The following is an 18903-nucleotide window of genomic DNA, read 5'->3' as shown; positions in this document are numbered from 1 at the left end:
GTGTCCCACCCATGCTCGTTAATAGTTATAAGCTGAGCTTTTCTCACAGATCCATATGTCTTTGTGTGTCCTGATCCCAGTAGCTTTGTCCTGATTCACTGTGTGACTTTAGGCAAGTAAGTCCTTTAACATCTCCAAGTATCTGTCTGCTCATCTGCAAGTGAGGGTGGGGCGCCTCTCCCTGGGGGTTCATAATAGTAGTAAAAAAAAGGTAGAAGTGGAAGTCCTGGATAATTGAGGTCCTGGCTCCAGAGCCCAGGAGCAGGCGGGTGAGTGGTAGCCAATTGTGTGACCTGGGCCTAGGAGGTAAATGCTGTCCTGTTCCTCTTCACAGGGACATCTTTGAGCGGGTCATTCATCTGAGCCTGGCCCCCAAGAGAATGAAGTTCTTCTTCAAGCGCTACCTGGACTATGAGAAGCAGCACGGCACAGAGAAGGACGTGCAGGCAGTCAAGGCCAAGGCCCTGGAGTACGTGGAGGCCAAGAGCTCAGTACTGGAGGAATAGGGGCAGGCGGGCTCCTCCAGGCACCGTCAGCAGTGGGCACCCCCACCTCAGCGCCTGGACACTCTGAAATCTATTGCCTAAGGACTCTATTTAAGTGCTGCTTTTTCTGTATCATCCCTGAGGAATGCTGTCAGGATGAAAAAGAATTCGAGATTGTTTCTAATTCCTCTGTGCTTATTTAAGTCCCCATTTATGTCATCCTTTCCCTGTTCTGTGGCTGCTCAGTGGTTGCAGGCAACAGCCTTGGGACTCCCATAAAAGCTGAGTGTCCCTCCTTCGGGGAGTTCCCTGGGGAGCAAGAGTGGACGAGCGGACTCCCAAGGATCTCATGGTCAGGCCCACTTTGTCCGTGGCAAGCTGTTGATCCTGCCAGAGGCGGCCAGTAGGGTTTAGGGAGTGGGCCCTCACCTACAATGTCAGAGTCTCAGGGCCTCTCTCAGCCTCATCTCGGCTAGTGCCTTCCACCCTGTAGTAGAGGCTGTGAGGCCGGGACAGCAGGACACAGCCCAGAAGGGAAAACTGGGAAACCTAGGCTGCAGAGGATAGCCACAGGCATCGGCTTAAACCGCTGATGATGTCTCATCCCAGGCCTACCTTGGCCAGGTCACCTAACCTGTCCCCATCTGGTATAGTCCAGAGTTCCTGGAGGATAGCACAGGCCCAGCTAGTTGTTGAAGCCAGTTCTTTTTTGGCTTAATCCTGAGGGAATTAAAAGTTTTCTCTGGCAGAGCCTTAAATGTCCTGAGAGCTTTTCCATGGGAAATGACTGAGTCATATGCAAGGAAAGTTTTGGAGATGGTGGAGGTAGGGGGCTGGGGTGGGAGGAAGGAGGAGCCAGGGCTGGCCTGGTTAGTAGCGCTGGGTTACAAGAACTAGCTCTGTCCTACCGAGTGCAGGATCTTCTGAGTCTAGAAATTTCAAACTGAGCTTCCCTCTGGGAAAGGCCAGGCTTCATCTGTTCCCCAGACCAAATCAGATAATTGAATCCAAATGCAAAGAGATCAGCCCCATGGCCTTCCCCTGGGTGTGACACCTGGGGTTCCCTGTACTGTAGCCACCTCTGTGGCATTTTAATCCAGTCCCCTTCCTTCCCACGGCGTGTGGGGTTTGGCCCTGGCCCCATGCCCACCAGCCTGCTGTGGCATGGCCCATTCAATCATGCAGACACCAAGCTGGTCCCTTATAGTAAGAAAAGCTTTATCAAAAATTCAAGTGTATAAAATAAGGCCAAAGGCATCCACCGAAGGACAACCTCCCAGTGGTGCACTGCTGAGCTGGGTGTCCTTATGCAATTAGACACAAGTTAACTGCATAATGTACTGTACAAGGAGCCTACTGGTGACTTTCACTGTCACCTGGACCTGCCAGCTGGGGCATCCCAGCTTGGAGTCCCAACGATAAAAGATCACCCATGTCATAGTTAATCAGAGACCAGTTCTGGGAAAGAGTCTTTTCCCAAGCTGTTGACCAGGTAGGCTGGTGGGAACAGGAGATGGAATTTCTTCAGGTCAGAGCTGACGACATTGTCTACTGGATCTCTCTGCACCCAAGATTGCCTTGCGTCCCTCACCCCTGGCCTGTTTACCCAAGAAGCCAGTTTAGGGGGGAAAATCCCCTTTGGATGCTGGTGTGAGCAGGCAGTGGGGTTCGGTTTGGGACCAAGCAGTGCAAAGAGCCCGGGGAGTGGACCCCTAGGAGGCCAGCAGGGCCATCTCCACATTGTCAGGGGCCGCACCGTTGCCCGCCAGGCCCTGGGCCCACTTGTGTAGGCGGCTATAGAGTGGGAGGCCCTGGTTCTCCCGGTACAGATAGACGCCGGTGATGGCGTTCCACTGCGGCCGCGGCTGTGTGCCTTCCACTGGGAAGTTGGCAACCAGCTCCTCGTCATCCTTGTTGAGTGCCACAAAGCCGAAGAAGCGGCGCACATTGTTGGCGGCGAGCACCCGTGAGTGCACCTCAGCCGTGCGCTGGAACAGCTGGTCCTCGTTGGCGCGGTACTGCGCCCAGTAGGCCTCCTGGCGGTAGCTGAGTGGTGAGCAGTAATGCTTGAGGCACTTGGTCAGGAACACCAGGACGGCCACCACGCCAATGAGCAGCCACCCAAAGAGCTGGCCAGAGAATGGGCAGGGTTCAGGAGGGACAAGGAGCTGCCCGGGCCTGCCCACCCCAGGGAGATGTGGCAGGAGAGGCAAATGCTGTGAGGGAGGCCAGCCCTTCTGGCTGCTGGTTCCTCCGTCCCTTTAACTCGCACTTGCCCTGTTCTTAGACTTTGCCTCCTGCATTTCCTGCCTCTCCTTCAACCCCAAGGGTGCCTCTCCCTCCAGCCATCATCTCACCCCATCCAAACCCAGCTCAGCCTGCCCGGCTCGGCTCAAATGCCACCTCCAGGAAGCCTTCAAAGGCCCCTTTGGGAATAATCCTGCCTTGCCTGAATACCCCTTGGCCCAGTGCCTTGTTTGGAGGCCACCCGAGTGCCTGTCTCACACACGTGCGATATAAGCCTGGTGAGGGCACGGGCAGCCAGGGCTGTCCTTGTTTCCCCATTCACTCCTGTACACAGCTCTGTGGGCATCTGATCAGCATTAAATGAGTTTTATTGATAATCTTCCATCTCTGTTTCTCTATCTACTTTTGTTTCTTGTCTCTTATGTACCCAAGAGAAGAGACCTTTTAAAAATATCTCATGCTCCTCCTGTCTCTCCCTCAGCTTCTCTGAGTTAAGGGCTCAGGTTTCTGCTGCTGCCCAGGTCTCTTCCCTTGCCCTCTGCCCTTGACCAACCTCCACTCCCTCAGAACTCGGCTAAGGCCAGGCCAGAGCAGGGCAGCAACTGCCTCTTCCTGACTCTCAACACCCCATCCTGACCCCAGGGATTCCCTTGAAGTCAGCAGTACTGGGGCTGATTCAGTGCTGGGTCTGGCCCTTCTGGGCGAGGAATGCATTCATCCCAGAGCCAGCCGCACTCCACTATCAACTTGTGGCCCAGACAACTTGTGGCCCGTCCAGACACTTCTGAGGTGGCGTGAAAGGGTCACGCCTCGATTGGCTGGGGTAATGGGCTTATTTGTGGTTGGGATCAAGGCTCGGTCTGAACCAGGAGAATATTCCTTTAATGTTTAAAACTTTTTTGTTTTTAAAAGACTCAGTGTCTCACTCTGTTGCCCAGGCTGGAGTGCAGTGGCATGACAATAGCTCACCGCAGCCTTGAACTCCTGGGCTCAAGAGATCCTCTCACCTCAGCCTCCCAAGTAACTGGGACTACAGGTGCATGCCACCATGCCTGGCTAAGTTTTTTTATTTTTATTTTTTTGTAGAGATGGGGTCTCTATGTTGCCCAGGCTGGTCTTGATCCAGCCTCAAGTGATCCTCCCACCTTCCAAAGTGCTAGGTTTATAGGCATGAGCCACTGTGCCTATCCAGCCTTTCTCATTTGGGCCTGGAACTGACCCTTGCCCCGCCAAGCAGTAACCTGCAGCTTAACCAGCTCTAATCCCTGATGCCAATAATGCATTGCTTTCCCAGAAAACTCATCCCCTGAGGACCAACTCCAGTGTTAACGCTGGGCCATCCCAGCACCTCCCACCAGCCACCACCTTGGGAAGGAAGAGCTTCCCTTTACAGCCCTTACCTGGGACTCATACTTAAGCCTGCGGCTGACCTCCTCCCGGAAGCCTGACAGGTTTGCAGGGCCCTCCCCGCAAGGGAACCTGGCCAGGATTTCAGTGGCGTGGGCTGGTGGGAAGCCTCCTTCCTCTGCCATGAGAGAGGAGGGGTCCACGAACTCGCTGAGAGCGCAGACGTAAGCCTCACCGCGCAGCAGGGAGATGACAGACCAGGTAACGGGGGCCACGGCCGCACGGCCCAAGATGGAGCTAAGAAGGAGGAAGTTGGGGGCAGCCGAGCAGTTCTTGGCCCTCCGGTACTGGCACTCAGCGACTAGGTTCCAGGTGTGGTTGTTGAGGATGATGCCGATGAGGAAGAGTGCCAGGGCGGGCACACCGATGGCTGTCAGCCCGTACAGGTAGTTGCGGGCTGGCGAGCAGGGGCAGTGGAAGGCCACGACAGAGAACAGCTCCTGGCTACCCACTGTCCCCAGTGCCACCAGCCCGTTGAAAATCATCACATCCTTGCTCTTGAAGAAGAGCGACAGGAAGCGGAAGTTCTCTGCGATCAGGGCAGCCATGGTGGCCGGTCAGCTGGGGGACCAACTGCAGGAGAGGAGGCGGGATGAGTGGGACTGCTGGTTCCCGTGGGGCTAGGAAGGGGTGCAGGCTGGTGGGCAGCTGAAGGCAGGGCACGGCCGGGCCATCCCAGCCCTACTGCAGCGGCTGGCCTGGGGCTTCCTCCTGTGGAGCAGCAGATAAATGTTTGCCTCAGAAAATGGGTGGTTGAGGAGGATGCTAGTGGGGCCAAAACTGGGAGAAAGGAAGGCGCCTTGGGGCTCAGGGAAAGCTGCTACCACGCCTAGGGCCCTTCACATCCTCATTGAGCTTTGACATCCCTGCTGTGCACAAGAGGCTTCTTGAGGGAGCGTGGCTTGCCAGGGTCCCAAAGGAGTGGCAGAACTGAGGTTGGAGCTTGGATCGATCTTCCACAAATACTTTTAGGTTGTTTTTGCCACCACAAGCTTCTCTAGGGGCAGGGGTTAGGAACACCCTGTAGTGTTAGCAGACGTGGGGCACTGACCGGCTTTCCCTCCGGGGCCCAGGGTGGTGCTAAAGTGCAGAGGGGCCTGGGACTGCTCAGAGGGTGCAGCCCCCACGGGTGGGGGAGCTGGAGCAGGTGTCCTGGTGGACAAGGAACTCAACTGGATCCTGAGGTGGGGGCGGGGTGCACACAGCAGGACACCAGCACCCCTGGAGCTCACAAGGACCTTTTCATGTGGGGGACCTCAGGGTCTGAACTGGTTTAGGAGGCTCTGGCTTTCAACATACTTCATGACTTTTCTCTAGGCCTCAGTTTCCTCATCTGTGAACAAAAGGATAAATCCTTCCGGTCCTTGCTCTCTTCCTAGAGATGTTGGAGGGAAAGAAAAGGAATAAAAGATGCCTGATAGTTGTCCTGTGTGTGAAACCCTCCCTCTCTCCCACCTGTCAGGTCTTCAAGGTGGGGACGCTTCCCCAGCCTGCAGAGATGGGGAAAGTAAGGCCTGCAGGGGATGAAGTGCCTTGATACCAAACATGGAGGTGTCCGGGCGGGACTCTGACCACAAGGCAGTAGCCCTGGGAAGTGGGAAGGTGAGCCTGAGCTCAGTGAGTCCTCCGCTTCCTCTGTCTCCTACTGACCTTGCTGTGCCCACCTAAGAGAGCCCTACGAAGCTCCTCTTCCTCAGCCCTGACCCCTTTCCTCTTCAGCAGCTTCCCAGCAGGCCCCACCCCATGCAGCCCGGGACCACCCAGCCCGCCAGCCACAAGAAGCATAGGCGAGAATGAATCTGGAGCCTGCTCGCCTTGGTCTGGGCTGCAGCAGGCTGGCACCCGGCTAGGAAGTGGCCGGTGGCCCCAGGCTCCTGCGAAGTTTAGCCCCAACTCCCTTCCCAGGCTCCACCCACACAAGCCTGAGAGGCCAGGGTGTGGCCCCACATGCTTCTCCCCATCTGGAGGATGAAAAACAAAAATCCTCAGGCCAGAGGAAGCCAGGGAGTGGAAGGCTGGGTGGGCAGCAAACACGGGATCTGCCCATGTTCTTCCTGTGCTTCATCTCCACACCGCCCCTGCCAAGCCTGTCGGATGGGCGGCCATGTGGCCATGTGGGCTCCAGGAGGAGGAGGAGGATCACGAGGAGCAGCCAGGGTGGGGGGGAGGACTACCAGATCCAGGAGGAGGAGGAGTCTGCCTCTTCCCCCACTTCTCAGCCTGGGCTCAAGTCTAACTCCTAGGAAAGGGAGTTTGTACCATTGCTGGGAATGAATGGGTTAAAGGTAGCCCCATCTCCCGCTTCCTTTTCCCTTCTAGGCTTTTAGGCTCTTAATTAGCTCCCTGTGGGGCCCAAAGTGGGGCCCAAGATGCTAGAACTCTGAGACTTCTGCCTCTGGCCCCCAGGCTAGGGCCGGCCACATTCAGACCCCCAGGGGGACCTCCAGCATCAGTCAGGACAGGAGACAGGCGGCTGGGGGAGGGTAGGACTGACCCTACCCAGAGTGGAGGCTGCAGCTGGGGGCCTCTCTGCCCAGGACAATCCCTCTGGGCAGCCTGGGACGGGCCCTGCTATGCTCCCCTGGCACCTGGCGTGCCCCAGAGAGGACCCTTTCCTTACCTGGGGCCAGCTGCAGGCACCTGTGGCCTTGGCTCCCTCAGTGTTGCGCTCTCCGAGTGGCCTCCAGGACAGGCGGCAGCGGGGCAGCTGCCCCACCCAAAGTGCCTGCCGCCCAGGCGTCCTCCCACTCTTCTCTGCACGGGAGCTGCTGTTTGGGACCAGCAGGGCCCCTGTTTGGGACCAGCAGGGCCTGGGGCCGGTGGCGTCTTCAGAGGAATTTAACTCCAGAAAGAGAGAAGCAAACAGTGGGATGGAATGCGCACCAGCGGGTGGAAAAACAGCCTCACGGCGCCAGGCGGGGAGGGCGGGCCGAGGGCGAGGGCGGCGCGAGAGGAGAGGAAATGGAGGTGCCTGTTCTGCAGCTGCTGCCGTCCCAGCAACCCGGCACGCTCTGGGCTGCCCCGGCCCTGCTCACCACTGCAGCCCTGCTCACCACTGCAGCCCTGCTCACCACCGCCCTGTCCCAGACCAGCCTGGCTGGGCTGCGCGCCAGCGCCAGTCCGGAGCACCAACCACCCCCCCCACCCGCTTGACCCAGAAGCTCTCGAGAGTCCCTGGCAGGGTCAGGGCAGAGCTGCCATCAGACCACTGCTGACCCCTGGGAGAATGTGCCAGGCCAGGGCCCCCCACCCTCTCCTGGCCCTTCTCTCGCAGGGCCGGCCTGCCACTGGCCGGACACACTGCCCCCAGCGCCAGCTCTTCCATCCATGGTTCTGCTAACTCCTGGGAGCCGCTTCCAATCTCTGCAGGGCAGATCACCGAATTCAGGAGTCCAGGGATCCTCTGAGGCCTGAGGCAGAGCTCTGTGGGTGGAAATTACGAGGAGGCGGGTTTATGAAGGAAGCCCTGTAATAATCAGAGCTGCCCAACCTGTCCCCAAAAGTGGTCAGGAACTCCCCATCTGTGGGAGTGAGCAAGCTGAGGCTGAAGGGGAGAGTCCTAAGGATGGCCTAGGTGACCCCTAGCACTGGGGGAGACGACGCCCAGCTCTGCCAGCTCTGTGAGGCTTGCGGTTCCTCGATGGCAGAACTGCTGAGTGACACGCTGGCCTCCCTGCGCTGGGCTTGTCCACGCATGGGAAGGAAGGGAAGGGGACCAGTGTATGTTTGGTTTTGTTTTTTTATTTGTTTGTTTCAGATTCCACCATGTGCCAAACACGGTCGAGGATCCTTCCTAAAAGTTAGCTCCCTCCATCCTCACCACAGTCCTGAAAAACAGGTCTTTAATGTCCTTGCACAGACAGACGCACTGCACGGAAGATCAGAGAGGTTAGGTGACTTGCCATAGGTTGACAGGGATGTGACCTCCCCAACCCCTCCACCCCAGTAACGCAAGGGAGGGAGACGGCCTCCGAAGCGAAGTGGGAGGAGGGAAGGCTGGACGAGGAAAGATGGGAACCACGACCAAGATCCAGATGAATTCTTAGATGGTAGGACATGTGTCTCAGAGACATCTGGGGGCTGTGAGAAGGTTGTGCCTCTGTTTCCCCCTCCTCGACAAAGGTGGAGGCTCGAGCGTTTCTGTTCCTTGTGTGTCCTTTCTGCCACGTGCTTTTTACACATGACCACTTCATGGGGAGGGGCTCTTATCCTTCTTGTATGGATGAGGAAACTGAGGCATGGAAAATGAAGGGATGTGTCCCTCAACTGCCTGAGGGACATAGTTTGTAATTGGTAGAGACAGCGTTGACCCAGTTCTGTCCCACTCTAGCTGTTTCCACTCTAGCCAGCACCCTCCACCCTCATTCCCACCCGGGGCAGAGCCTCACAGCACTTCACAGCCCCTCTCCGGGGCTGGGGTCCCAGAAAAATGGAGAGATCTTGGCTTCTGTTTCTAACTTCTCAAACTCTGGGGATGGTCCAATTAGCCCCTGAGACCTGGACGTGAGGTGGGATTACGGAGGTCTCCCAGGACCCCTCCAGGAGAGGCCTTTTGTGCGTGGTGCTAGATAAGTATGCCGTCCGTCCCCTGGACAATCGTTGAGTGACCTCCATGGTGACCACATGCCCTCCCACATGGGCTTCTCCCACGTGGACCTAGCTTATGGCATCTTGTCTCATCACCTGTCTCCCCAGGTGTGTCACAAAGGTGAGGCCGTATGTCATGTCCTTATGGCCCACCTTGGCCCATTCAGGAGACCGAGGCCACAGTCGGAGGGCTCCTCCTCCACGAGAGGGCTGCCACCTCCTGCTCCCTGGGCCCTGAGCACAAGGAAGAGAGATCCTCAGAGTCCCAGGCAAAAGTGGCCCCTGAGGCAGGGACGTCTGCAGAAGCTGAGAGGGGACAGTGAATGAGGGATGAAGCCCCTGCTCTAGAAGTGGCCTGGGAGGTGCTGGGGAGGTGGGAGCCCTCTGTCCCTGAGCCTCCAAGCCAGTTCTGACCCTTCTGAGGAGCACTGCTCACGGCCCCACTGCCCCGGGCCGTCCAGGGTGGCCTCGCAGCTGGAACAGTGAGGGCCCCTTCGAGCTCCAAATGTCCTGCCTCTAATAGGCAGGTGAGGTCCTGGGCATGTGGCTCTGCTCCGGGTCTACTGCACCTAAAGCCTTCATCTGTCCATCTGGTCTGGGGGGCTGGGGGCTATGGGTCTGACCCCCCTCCGCCACCTCAGCCGGCCAGGCTCACACTTTGCTGAAGTAGATGGCCACCTCCTTGCGTGGGGGCCGGGGCCCATGCCCCGCCCAGCCATTGCCCAGCAGCGGCTCCTCCTGGCCCAGCCGCAGGGGCGGTTTGCATTTGTGCCAGCTGGTGAGCAGCCTGTTCATGGTGCCCCGGTCCGTGATGCCGCGCAGCTTGTCCCTCTCCTCCTCTGCACCGTCCAGGGGGCTGGCGGCAGCCGAGGCAGCGGGGGCCGCAGCCAGTGCCCCGTGGGCATGACCCAGCTCCAGGTCGTGGTTCATGGCCTCGAAGAACTGCTGAATGCAGACCTTGGCGAAGGCCTTGGCGTGCTCCGTGCACGTCTCGTCGAAGAGCTTGCGCTCGATGTCGATATAGTGGGACCAGTACTTGCTCTTGAGGAAGGCGGCCTGCGTGAAGCAGGGCCGCACGGAGCGCACCATGAACGCCAGCAGCGTGGTCAGCAGCACGAAGGACCAGCCCAGTGCCTGCGGGCAGAGGGGAGAGGGTCAGCAGTGGGCACCAGCCTCCTGCCTCTGAGCCTGGCCAGGCCCCAAAGCTCTCTCCCTGCCAGGGCCTCTGGGGCAAAGGGCACAGACTGGGCAAGGGACTTTGCCTCTCTGCCTCCATTTCCTCATCTGTAAAATGGGCACAGAGATACCCCTCATGGAAATGAGATCCTGTGAGTAAAGCCCCGCCATGTTGGCTGGGCATCCCATGCACAGGAGTTACCTGGGCAGAGCCTGGAGTTAGGCTGCCTGAGCTTGAATCCTGTCTCTCCTACTTACTAGTTGACCTGGAGCAAACCTGACTTGTCTGTGCCTCGGTTTCCCCACCTATAAAATGGGACTGGTGATAGCGTCTATCCCACGGGGTTGCTGTGAGGACTGAATGTGATAACAGAGCACGGTGCCTGGTGCATAGAGCTCGGTGACTACCAGCCATCACTGCTGTGCCTCTTTCTGCAGGAAGCCACAGTGGCCGTCCTCCTCTGAGTCCTGTACCTCTCCTTTGGCTCCTGGTGTTGTCACCAGTACCAAGCGAGCACCTCCCCCGTGCGGGCTCTGAGCTGGGCCTTCAGGGGTCACAGGGACAAACCAGACGCACACGCACACTCTGTGCTGAAGAGCACCGGGTGCTGGTGCTAGCTCTGCGCTGCCAGGGACTCAGAGCGCAGCGGGGGCAGCCTGCGCTCCGGGCTCAGGCCCCCCTGCTCAGAGAAGCGTCCTGAGATCAAGACAGGGACGAGGAGCCGGGCAGGTCACCGCACAGCAGACATGCGGGGTGCAGGCTGGGGTACCCCGTGCTGCCTGAGGGGTGAGTGCACGCCTGGTGGGGCTGGATCTTCTGATATTTCCAGTGAAACTGAAATCTGATTTTTATGGGAAAATTTCCGATGTTTAGATGATGCCGGCTGATTCTAAAGCCGAATTTAGAATTCAGTCTCTGAAGGCCAAATGAAACACGTCTGTGGGCTAGGCAGCCTGTGGCCTCTGGGGCCCTTTTAGCTTATGATGTGGCTGTTTTAGGGTCAGGTAGAGGGACAGCTGCCGAGGCCCCGGGGCCTGACATGATGGACGAGCGGCCACAGGAGAGGAGGCGCAGGTTCGGGATCGAAGGGAAGCCGAGTTCGGTTTGGACACTCGGTGTGAGATTCTCCAGGGCACCTGGGCGTGGTGGAGGCCTCTCAGGAGACAGGCCCGGCTACAGAGGGGGAGCCAGACTTGCCCTGGCAGAGTGTGTGGCTTCTCCAGCCATTACAGGGCAAGCCAGCCCCTGTCCCCTCTCCCTGACAGCACCTGGTCCACCGGCTGTGGGACACGCTGCCTGGGTGGTCCTCCCCACCCCTCACTGACTGGAGGGGAGGCCTGAGGGGCTGGCAGGTGAGGGCCGAGGGCCCAGGACGTGGGAGGGGCCTGGGGAGGACCCACCTTTGGTCTCGTCCCAGCAGTGCGTGGCCCTCTCCCATGTGTGCCCTTCCAGAGTGTGCAGACCCTCGCTCGCATCCCTCAGCAGGGAGGCACCAGCGGGGGCATTTGCCAGGGAAATGTACCCAAATGGCCCAGCCGAGGCCCCTCGGCCTCACCGCTGCCGAGGCCTGGAAGAGGGAACGGATGCAAATCCCCTAGCTCCAAGCTCGGAGGGCAGGACAGAGGATGTGGGGTCCACACCAGGGACCTCAGGGCAGGGACAGGCCTGCAGATAGGGGCCACAGCACTTCCCCAGATGGCTCTGCCTTCAGTCTCCATGGGGAAGACATGCCCTGCCCCTTGGGGCTCCTTGGAGGGGGAGCCCCATCTTGAGAAGTGGGAGGGCCCTGTCCCCCCACAGAGGGACGCTGGTCTGCGGGGCAGACTCAGCCGAGACCGTGTGGGCCCCTCACCTGGGAGATGCAGCGCAGGTAGCGCACGGCCACCTCTCGGGCCAGCAGCCAGTTGCCGTCGTAGATCTCGGGGCAGGGCACCCGGGCCAGCAGGCGGGCGAGCTCGGGGGCGGGCAGGCTGGGCGCCAGGCTGCCGTTGCCCAGCGCAGCCACGGGCACGGCCGTGCAGAAGGCGCAGAGGAAGCACTTGCCGTCGAGCAGCGTGACGGCCACCCAGACGATGGGCGCGATGAGGGCGCGCTGGGCCATGGAGCAGAACATGTAGCGCAGCACGGCGGGGTCCTTGGCCCGGCGGCCGGGCGGCCGCTTCCACTCCTCAGCCAGCATGGACACGTTGTTGTTCAAGACCAGGCCGAGCAGGAAGAGCACCAGGGGCGGCGCGAGCAGGATGCCCGCGCTGTAGGCCGCGTTGTAGCCCGGCAGGCAGGGGCAGTTGAAGTCGAAGGCCGAGTACATCTGGGCACTGGCCAGCGCCATGATGCCGCAGATGCCGTTCATGAAGGACTCCTGGTTGGACTGCAGGAACTGGAAGATCATCCGGAACTTGTCCATCGTGCCCCCCACGGGCCCGGCGGCCCCTGCCCGCCTCACCGCTGCCTCAGAGACAGCCCCGACGGCCCGCCCTGCCCGCCGCCTGCCCACCTCATGACTCGGGCCTCCTGGCTGGCACCGGCAGAGCTCAGGACAGCGGCTGAGGTCACTATGGCTTTGAGGAAGCTTCTAGTCAGGTGCCGGCAGAGAGGGCACAGCTCGGCCAATCCTGTGGGTGCAGCCGGGGTTGCGCCCTCCCTCCCCTCCCGGGCTCCTCTCTCCCCACAGCTGCCTTTGCCTCTGGCGCTAGGAAACCGTGAGGGCCACACCTAACAGGGCCCAGCTCTCTGGGGTGTGGGAGGAGGGAAAGAGGGAGAGGACAGCCTTGGACGCAGGCTGGGAGGACACGTCTCCAGCACGGCTGGAGTTTGGAGAGTCCAGGCTGCTGCAGGGGTCTGAGCTTCTGACCTTGACCCCTGGGCTGCCAGGGAGCGTGTCACCCGCCCTCTTTCCCTTCCCAGTGGGTCTTTCCTCCTTGCGGCATCAGGATCCCAGAAGGTCCCTGCATCGCTCAGACGATGGTGGTATGGTGCTGCGGTGACGCCAGTGCTGGTGGTGCTGGGGTACTGGTCACGGGGGTGGGGGGTGGGGTGGTGGCGTGAACGCAGATGTGGCACAGGACAAAATGCCCTGGCTTTGGCGTCAGGAGACCTGGACTTGACAGGGTGCCGGGGCGGGGAGCTGCAGGATGCAGGCGCCCTGTGTCCGCCCGCCTGTGTCTCTGTGGGTGTGTCTGTGGGCTGCGGATGGCAAACCCTTCCTGGCTCTACCTCCTACCTCTGCTCCCCCTGATCAAAACATAAAGGGGACGGGTGTTCTTGCCTGGAGCTGGGGCCTCCAGAGCATCTGGAACCAGGTGGGGGAACCCTCCACTGACACATCAAAGGGGAGGGCCGTAAAGGGCTCCCTTGGATGCCCGCAGCTCTCCCAGGAGGGTGGTCAGTTCCAGCCCTCAGGTCAGGCGGCTCCTGTCTGGGCAAGGGGCTGGGCCTGGGCTGAGGCAGACCCCGGACAGGACGTCTCTGTGGGGCAGCTCCATGTGTGTGCCCATGTGTGAGCTCACTGTGGCTTTGGGCCTCTGTGTCTGTGTGTCCATGTGTACGTGTACCCACTTTAGTGGTCTTTGTGTCTGGGTGTCCTTTGTATGACCGATAAGAACCGGCATTGACCAGGGCTCACACTGTAGAACCCTCAGCCAGGCACTTTACATGCATCTCCTCGCGTGACCCTCCTGCAGTCCCGTGGGATGGGTACTAGTGTCCCCATTTCATGGAGGGGAAGACTGAGGCTCAGGGAGATTACGTCATTAGCTGAAGGTTACCCAGCTTGGAGGTGGAGGAGTGCAATTGGCTGGTCCTCTCACGGGGGTGGGAGGAGGAGGGGTCGGGAAGCTTTTTTTGGCTTTTCTCTTCCGGTTGAATCAGGTTCTCCTGTTCCACTAGTGCAGGTGGAAACTCTAGTGTGGCACAAAAACAGGATGCAGGTGGGAAGGATATTTCTTCCCTCGGCCACCAGGCTGGGCCTCGGGCCCCTGAAGCTCCCAGGCAAGTGGCCCCTGGAGGACACTCATCAGGCGCTCCCCCAGGAGGACACTTATAGGTGGACGGTAGGATGAAGGAGACCCAGCAAAGGAGATGACCGTCCCTGGGTGTCTACTGCAGCAACACGTGCCTGTCTGAACAGGGGTCCGAGGTGCTGCAGGGCCTGGCACACAGGCCCCAGTGTGGTGGGTGGGGCTGGGCCGGGCCTGGGCTCCCGCAGGAAACCAGGAGGGGCGGCTGCAGGGGGCCACCTGGAATATCTGCCTTGTCTGCAGCACACGGCTCCCTGCTTGTAGGTGACGCACCCTTGTAGTGCTGCCCACGCTGGCTGCAGGGTGCCTGCTCTAACCTCACATACACACTTTGCAGATTCTAACTGCAATGTTATTTTAGAATACTCGCTCTAACACAGTTTGATTGGATTCTCATCCATCATTCTCAGTATAGTAAGAGTTTTGGTTACAGTTGTCACTGAGAGTAAAGGACAGGTGTTAGAGTCTTTACATACCATTTGAACTGTTGTAAATTTTTGAATGGTTGTAAAAATTAGCTTTAAATTTATCATCTACTTGGCCAAAATTTTAGGGGGTGATGTTTAAAACATTTGAAGAGATTATCATTAGAGTCTTAAATAGTCTTGACTCAATCACATCTGAAAGCCCCTTTTGTGGTGGAAAGTAACATTGTCACAGGTTTTAGAGATTACGCTGTAGACCCCTTGGGGTCCTTTGTGCCTAGGGTAGCAGGGGTCTTCTGTGGTGCTGTTAGTGATGCTTTGTGTTTTCTCCTCCTCTCCCCTGTAACTCGCAGGTCATGACTAAATGTAAATGAAAAGCTTGATGTCACACGTTTTTGGGAGAGTGGGATGTGCGCCAGCCCCTCGCCCGCTGGCCCCGGCACCCATCCTGGTGCTGGTGCGTCCCCTCTGGTTTGGAGGAGTTGGGGTGTCATGAAAAGCAGCATGCAAAGGGGGCCCCAGAGGAGAGCGGGTGCCGTACCTTTAGGGAAATGCCCAATTTGCGTAGGAGAGCGTGGTCATGTGGCGCGCAAGTGTGCGCTGTCGTCAGCCAGCAGCTCTTGGAGCATTGAGCAGCAAGAAGTTGCTGCTACGGCAGCTCTCGTGCTGGCAGGCTGTGCGGTCAGAGGCGTGAGGTCTTTGCCTCAGAAGGATAAAGCGTTGCTCTTTCCTGCATTGGCCAAGCCATACTGGGGATAGCACATTGGGGCAAAATGGGTGTGCTTACCAAATAGTCCACGTTTCTTTGCATTTTTTAGCCTCCGCTCCGTGAGGTTGGGGCCATGTCCCCGAGTTCTGGTGCAGAACCCACCTCCACCCCTTACCGTCTTCCCTGCTCTGTCTGCTCTGTCCTGTGAGGCCGACGCTGGGAGCCAGGAGGCAGGGAGACCTCTGTGCCCTGTGCATTCCCCAGTCCTCACCTCCACCTTCTAACTGGAAACCCTGAGACTTTGTTTTCCAGGCATTGGGATTATGTTTGGCCCAAGGCAACCTGGAGGCGCCCAGTTAGTGCCCCATCAATGACAGGGGGAGGCTGGTGGAGGAGCACACCCTTCCTCCCCTACTGGGTTGTGATTACTTGGGGAGGGTGCTCTCCCCAGCTCCCTGGTGGGACTGGGCTCTGGTGGCCACAGCAGTAACTGCCTGTTTCCTCTACCCTTGGTTGGCTTTCTTCCTGCCCTTCTGTCACCTCTCCTGTGCCTTGCAGGGTGTCCTGGGGGCAGGCTCCTTACTAAGCACTTGCACGCATCTCCCTGTCTCAGGACCTGCTTCCGGTAAACACCGTGTGTTGATGGTGGCGTCACAGATGGGGGTGCCTGTCAGCTGGGTCCCCCAATGACTATGTGGGACAGAGCCTCCTCCCCAGCCTCCCTCCCCTGCTCACCTACCTCAGATTTTGCCTGAGTGAGAGATATATCTTTGTTGTGTTAAGACACTAACATTTTGGTTTTATTTTGGCTGCCTTTTATTTTTGCATTCCCCGTCTAGCCTGACTAATATAGTGTCTTCCTGTTATATTTTAAGCAGGACACCCGGGGCCCGTTCTACCTCCCACACACCTCTAATCTGCCACCTCCCTCATCTCCCCTCGAATCGAAGCCCCCTAGCTCTCTCTGCCCTCTGCAGCACACACAGGCGCCCATGGAATCTTTAGAAAGTGAACACCTGATTAAATCACTACGTAATGCCCTGCGATGGCTGAAGGCCACAGTCTCGTAGCGCCTGTAGGACCCCGCGAGAGCTGGCGCCGGGCCACGCCCTCCGCTGGCCACGCCCCACCGAGCAGCGGTGGAACCCTTTACCTTGTTCTTCACCAGAGAAATTCCTGTATCCTTAACATCTCAGTTCCGTGATTCTGTTGGGGCTCAGAAAACAATACCCCAAAATGGAGGCCTTGGAAGCAGCCTCAGAGGCAAAAGACTCTCTGACCTTCTCCTGCCCTCCTGTCTCCGGCCCCTCATTCTCCCCTGAGGCTGGCCACGGACACTAGGATCCTGCCTCCCCAAGGGGGGTCATGGAAACTAGAACCCCTTTTCCCCAAAGACTGCTATAAAGCCTAAAAATATTGCCCTAACTCCACCCTGCCCATCTTTCTGTGTAAAAACTGGCAATAAAGAAATCATGTGACCTACCTTGTATTTTCGGGTTTTTTTTGAGTCAGAGTCTCACTTTGTTCCCCCAGCTAGAGTGCAATGGTATCATCATAGCTCACCGCAGCCTCCAACCCCTGGGTTCAAGCAATTCTCCTGGCTCAGACTCCCAAGTAGCTGGAACTACAGGTGCATGCCAAACAACCAGCTAATTTTTCTTTTTTCTTTTTCTTTTTCTTTTTCTTTTTTTTTTTGTAGAGACAGAGGTCTTGCTCTTGCTCAGGCTGGTCTCAAACTCCTGGCCTCAAGTAATTCTTGCCTCAAGCAACTCCTGCCTCAAGCAAATCCTACCAGAGTGCTGGTAGGATTACAGGTGTGAGCCACTGTGCTCAGCCTAGCCCCTCTCTCTCGATGGCCGTATTCATTCTGGCAGCTTCAGGCATCCCCTCCACCTGGGCAAATCCCAAATATCATCCCTCTTCCTGACCTTGCCACCAAGCACTTGGCTCTCACACCCAGCTGCCAGCAGGATAAAGTTATGCCTGAGCTGAATCCTTAGGCTGCCATCTTTCCCCCTCCTGCAGACCTGGCAGAGATGGGGGCAGCTGCCCCCATGCACGAGAGGGGGGACTTGTACAGCCAAAGCACACATTTCCAGTACATTCCTGCCTTGCCCAGTTGGCCACTGTGTCTCTCAGAAGAGGCAGCACATACAGGACAGGGTCAGGAGGGCTATAACCCAGACTCGGTGGAGGCTTGGGAATGAGCTTGGGCCCCAGAGCAGCTGCTCTCCTGCGAGAGGAGTATCCTGGTTCAGTCCTCAGCTGGACTTTGAAGTGTTGCCCAGTTCTTGGGCTCCTGGCTTGGAGGAATTGGGAAGCCCAGCCCAGACACTCAGCAAGTATGTGTGAAGAATTCACACATACTGCCAGTAAAGTTTAAGGGTGCAAAGCTAAAGTACATTTCCTAAGGGGAAACAGTTTCTGGGAGTGGAGAAGACACTGTTTACATCTACGTTTTTCTTTTTATATACTTTATGTTTCGGTAACAGTTAGTTATAATTAGGACTGAATTCCTTTCTATGTTTGGATGTGACTTAAAGGTTATGCTATATGTACTGTGGGGAAAGTTCCATTTCCATTCTCTGGCTGGTGGTCAGTATTCCATGGCCTAACTACCCCATTCTTTAAGACTAAAATAACCATTCATTCCCTCTTTTTATTTTTCTGCAACTATTTCCTCCATGTTGTTTTTCTATACTGGCTTTCTCTTCTCTGTTTATCTGATTTCCATTTCCTCTCACTTGTTTTTCTGTCCCTAACAGGAGGGTCTTTAGGAGCCAGGTGGAAGCCTCCTGCCTGTGTCCCTCACCCCCAGGTGGGGTGGGGAGTGCTCTTGCAGGGATGTGAACAGATGGCAGTGTGGATGGATGATGGCGGAGAGGTTTTGGGGTTTGAAGTCACACCATCTGGGGACTGAAGAGGGAGAAAGATGCATTTGAAGGGTGTCAAGGGCAGAGGATCCAGAGTGTGTTTTGGGTACAGGAGTCAGGGAGCGTGGCTTGGTGGAACCCCCCACCAAGACCCTCTGGCCAGGATCTTATACTTTTGCCAGGCTGGACTCCATGCCCTTCCATTTGGTTGGTTGTTCACTAATCATGTCCCCATCTCCCCTTCCAGACTGGAAGCTCTGTTGAGATAGGACAGGCATTTGATAAATATCTGTTGAATGAGTAAATGAAACATGCTTTGCCCTTTGCCCAACTCTATGGCCTTGTTCTTATTGTTCCTTCCTTTGGTGTTCTGCATCCTCCCTCCATCTCTCTATCCATATGTCAAAACCCTCCCCATCCTTCAAGACTCATTCAAATGGCACCTCCACCACTAAGCCCACCCTGATTGCCCAGTGTGGGTCCTTATGCTTCCTGCTGACTCCTGTGGCACACGGTCTGCCTCCATCATATCACTTACACCTTTTGCTTTGGATTATCATTATTTCTATACCCATCTCTGCCCTCCTAACAGACAGTGAGCTCCTCGAGGGCAGGGACAGGCCATCTGTGTGTTCTCCCATCCCCATGCCCTGGCACAGTGCTTTCCATGCAGTTGGTGCTCTGTAAGTGCTCAGTATAAGAAAGCAAGAGTATTGTATGCAGTTTGCGACTTTTTACTGATTGAGATACTGTTTTCTTGGAGCCCAAAGCCACACGCATCCCTGAGCCTCCTTCCCCAGGCTGGGAGCTCACCCGTGCCTGGGCCATCTCCAAGGTCTCCCTCCCCATTCCCCCCACCCTATCACTGCTAACTGCTTTGCCTAAATCGTGCCCCACCCCAGTGCCATTGCAGACATTTGCATGGCCTGACCACAGCCAGTAGGTCGGGGGAGGCTTAGCTGCAGGGATTTTCTGAT

The 18903-nt window shown here is 57.4% G+C and overlaps 4 protein-coding genes across 9 annotated transcripts in view; 1 reads left to right on the top strand and 3 right to left on the bottom strand.

The window, feature by feature from the left end:
• The window catches only part of PDCD11 (programmed cell death 11), a 47147-nt gene extending 46478 nt beyond the window's left edge, over window positions 1-669 (top strand). For all 5 annotated transcript variants that reach the window (XM_012770424.3, XM_012770415.3, XM_020280668.2 and 2 more), the window contains exon 36: window positions 335-669. In XM_012770424.3, the coding sequence (XP_012625878.1) occupies window positions 335-506 (172 nt within the window). In that variant the 3' untranslated portion in view covers window positions 507-669. The remainder of the gene's footprint in view (window positions 1-334) is intronic.
• The window catches only part of ATP5MK (ATP synthase membrane subunit k), a 173020-nt gene that overhangs the window by 53891 nt on the left and 100226 nt on the right, over window positions 1-18903 (bottom strand). The gene's annotated exons all lie outside the window — the stretch shown is intronic.
• CALHM2 (calcium homeostasis modulator family member 2) lies at window positions 1680-7136 on the bottom strand. Of its 2 annotated transcripts, XM_012770471.3 has the most exons (4): window positions 6760-7136; window positions 5439-5514; window positions 4133-4850; window positions 1680-2614 (listed from the first exon to the last, which is right to left on the bottom strand). In XM_012770471.3, exons 3-4 carry the CDS (start codon window positions 4685-4687, stop codon window positions 2198-2200), a joined length of 972 nt encoding a protein of 323 aa, XP_012625925.1. In that variant the 5' UTR covers window positions 4688-4850; window positions 5439-5514; window positions 6760-7136; the 3' UTR covers window positions 1680-2197. The 2 variants fall into 2 exon arrangements, with proteins under 2 accessions (XP_012625925.1, XP_012625916.1); XM_012770462.3 differs by lacking the exon at window positions 5439-5514.
• Window positions 9189-12307, bottom strand: CALHM1 (calcium homeostasis modulator 1). Its single transcript, XM_012773027.2, has 2 exons — window positions 11756-12307; window positions 9189-9860 (listed from the first exon to the last, which is right to left on the bottom strand). The coding sequence occupies exons 1-2, from the start codon at window positions 12305-12307 to the stop codon at window positions 9378-9380; spliced, it is 1035 nt and encodes a 344-aa protein (XP_012628481.1). The 3' UTR covers window positions 9189-9377.

The sequence above is a fragment of the Microcebus murinus genome, chromosome 14, assembly GCF_040939455.1.
Source record: "Microcebus murinus isolate Inina chromosome 14, M.murinus_Inina_mat1.0, whole genome shotgun sequence".
Taxonomy (NCBI): Eukaryota; Metazoa; Chordata; class Mammalia; order Primates; family Cheirogaleidae; genus Microcebus; species Microcebus murinus.
The sequence above is the reverse complement of the archived record's forward strand: the minus strand, read 5'-3'. Positions and strand labels throughout refer to the sequence as shown.

What these genes read in the sequence shown, in the direction of transcription:
- CALHM2 (XM_012770471.3), bottom strand. Translation starts at nt 4,687, where the DNA reads ATGGCTGCCCTGATCGCAGAGAACTTCCGCTTCCTGTCGCTCTTCTTC. An exon ending in GGCTTAAGTATGAGTCCCAG is followed by an intron (nt 2,615 to 4,132) that starts GTAAGGGCTGTA and finishes TTCTCTGGCCAG; the next exon opens with CTCTTTGGGTGGCTGCTCAT.
- CALHM1 (XM_012773027.2), bottom strand. Translation starts at nt 12,307, where the DNA reads ATGGACAAGTTCCGGATGATCTTCCAGTTCCTGCAGTCCAACCAGGAG. An exon ending in ACCTGCGCTGCATCTCCCAG is followed by an intron (nt 9,861 to 11,755) that starts GTGAGGGGCCCA and finishes CTCTGCCCGCAG; the next exon opens with GCACTGGGCTGGTCCTTCGT.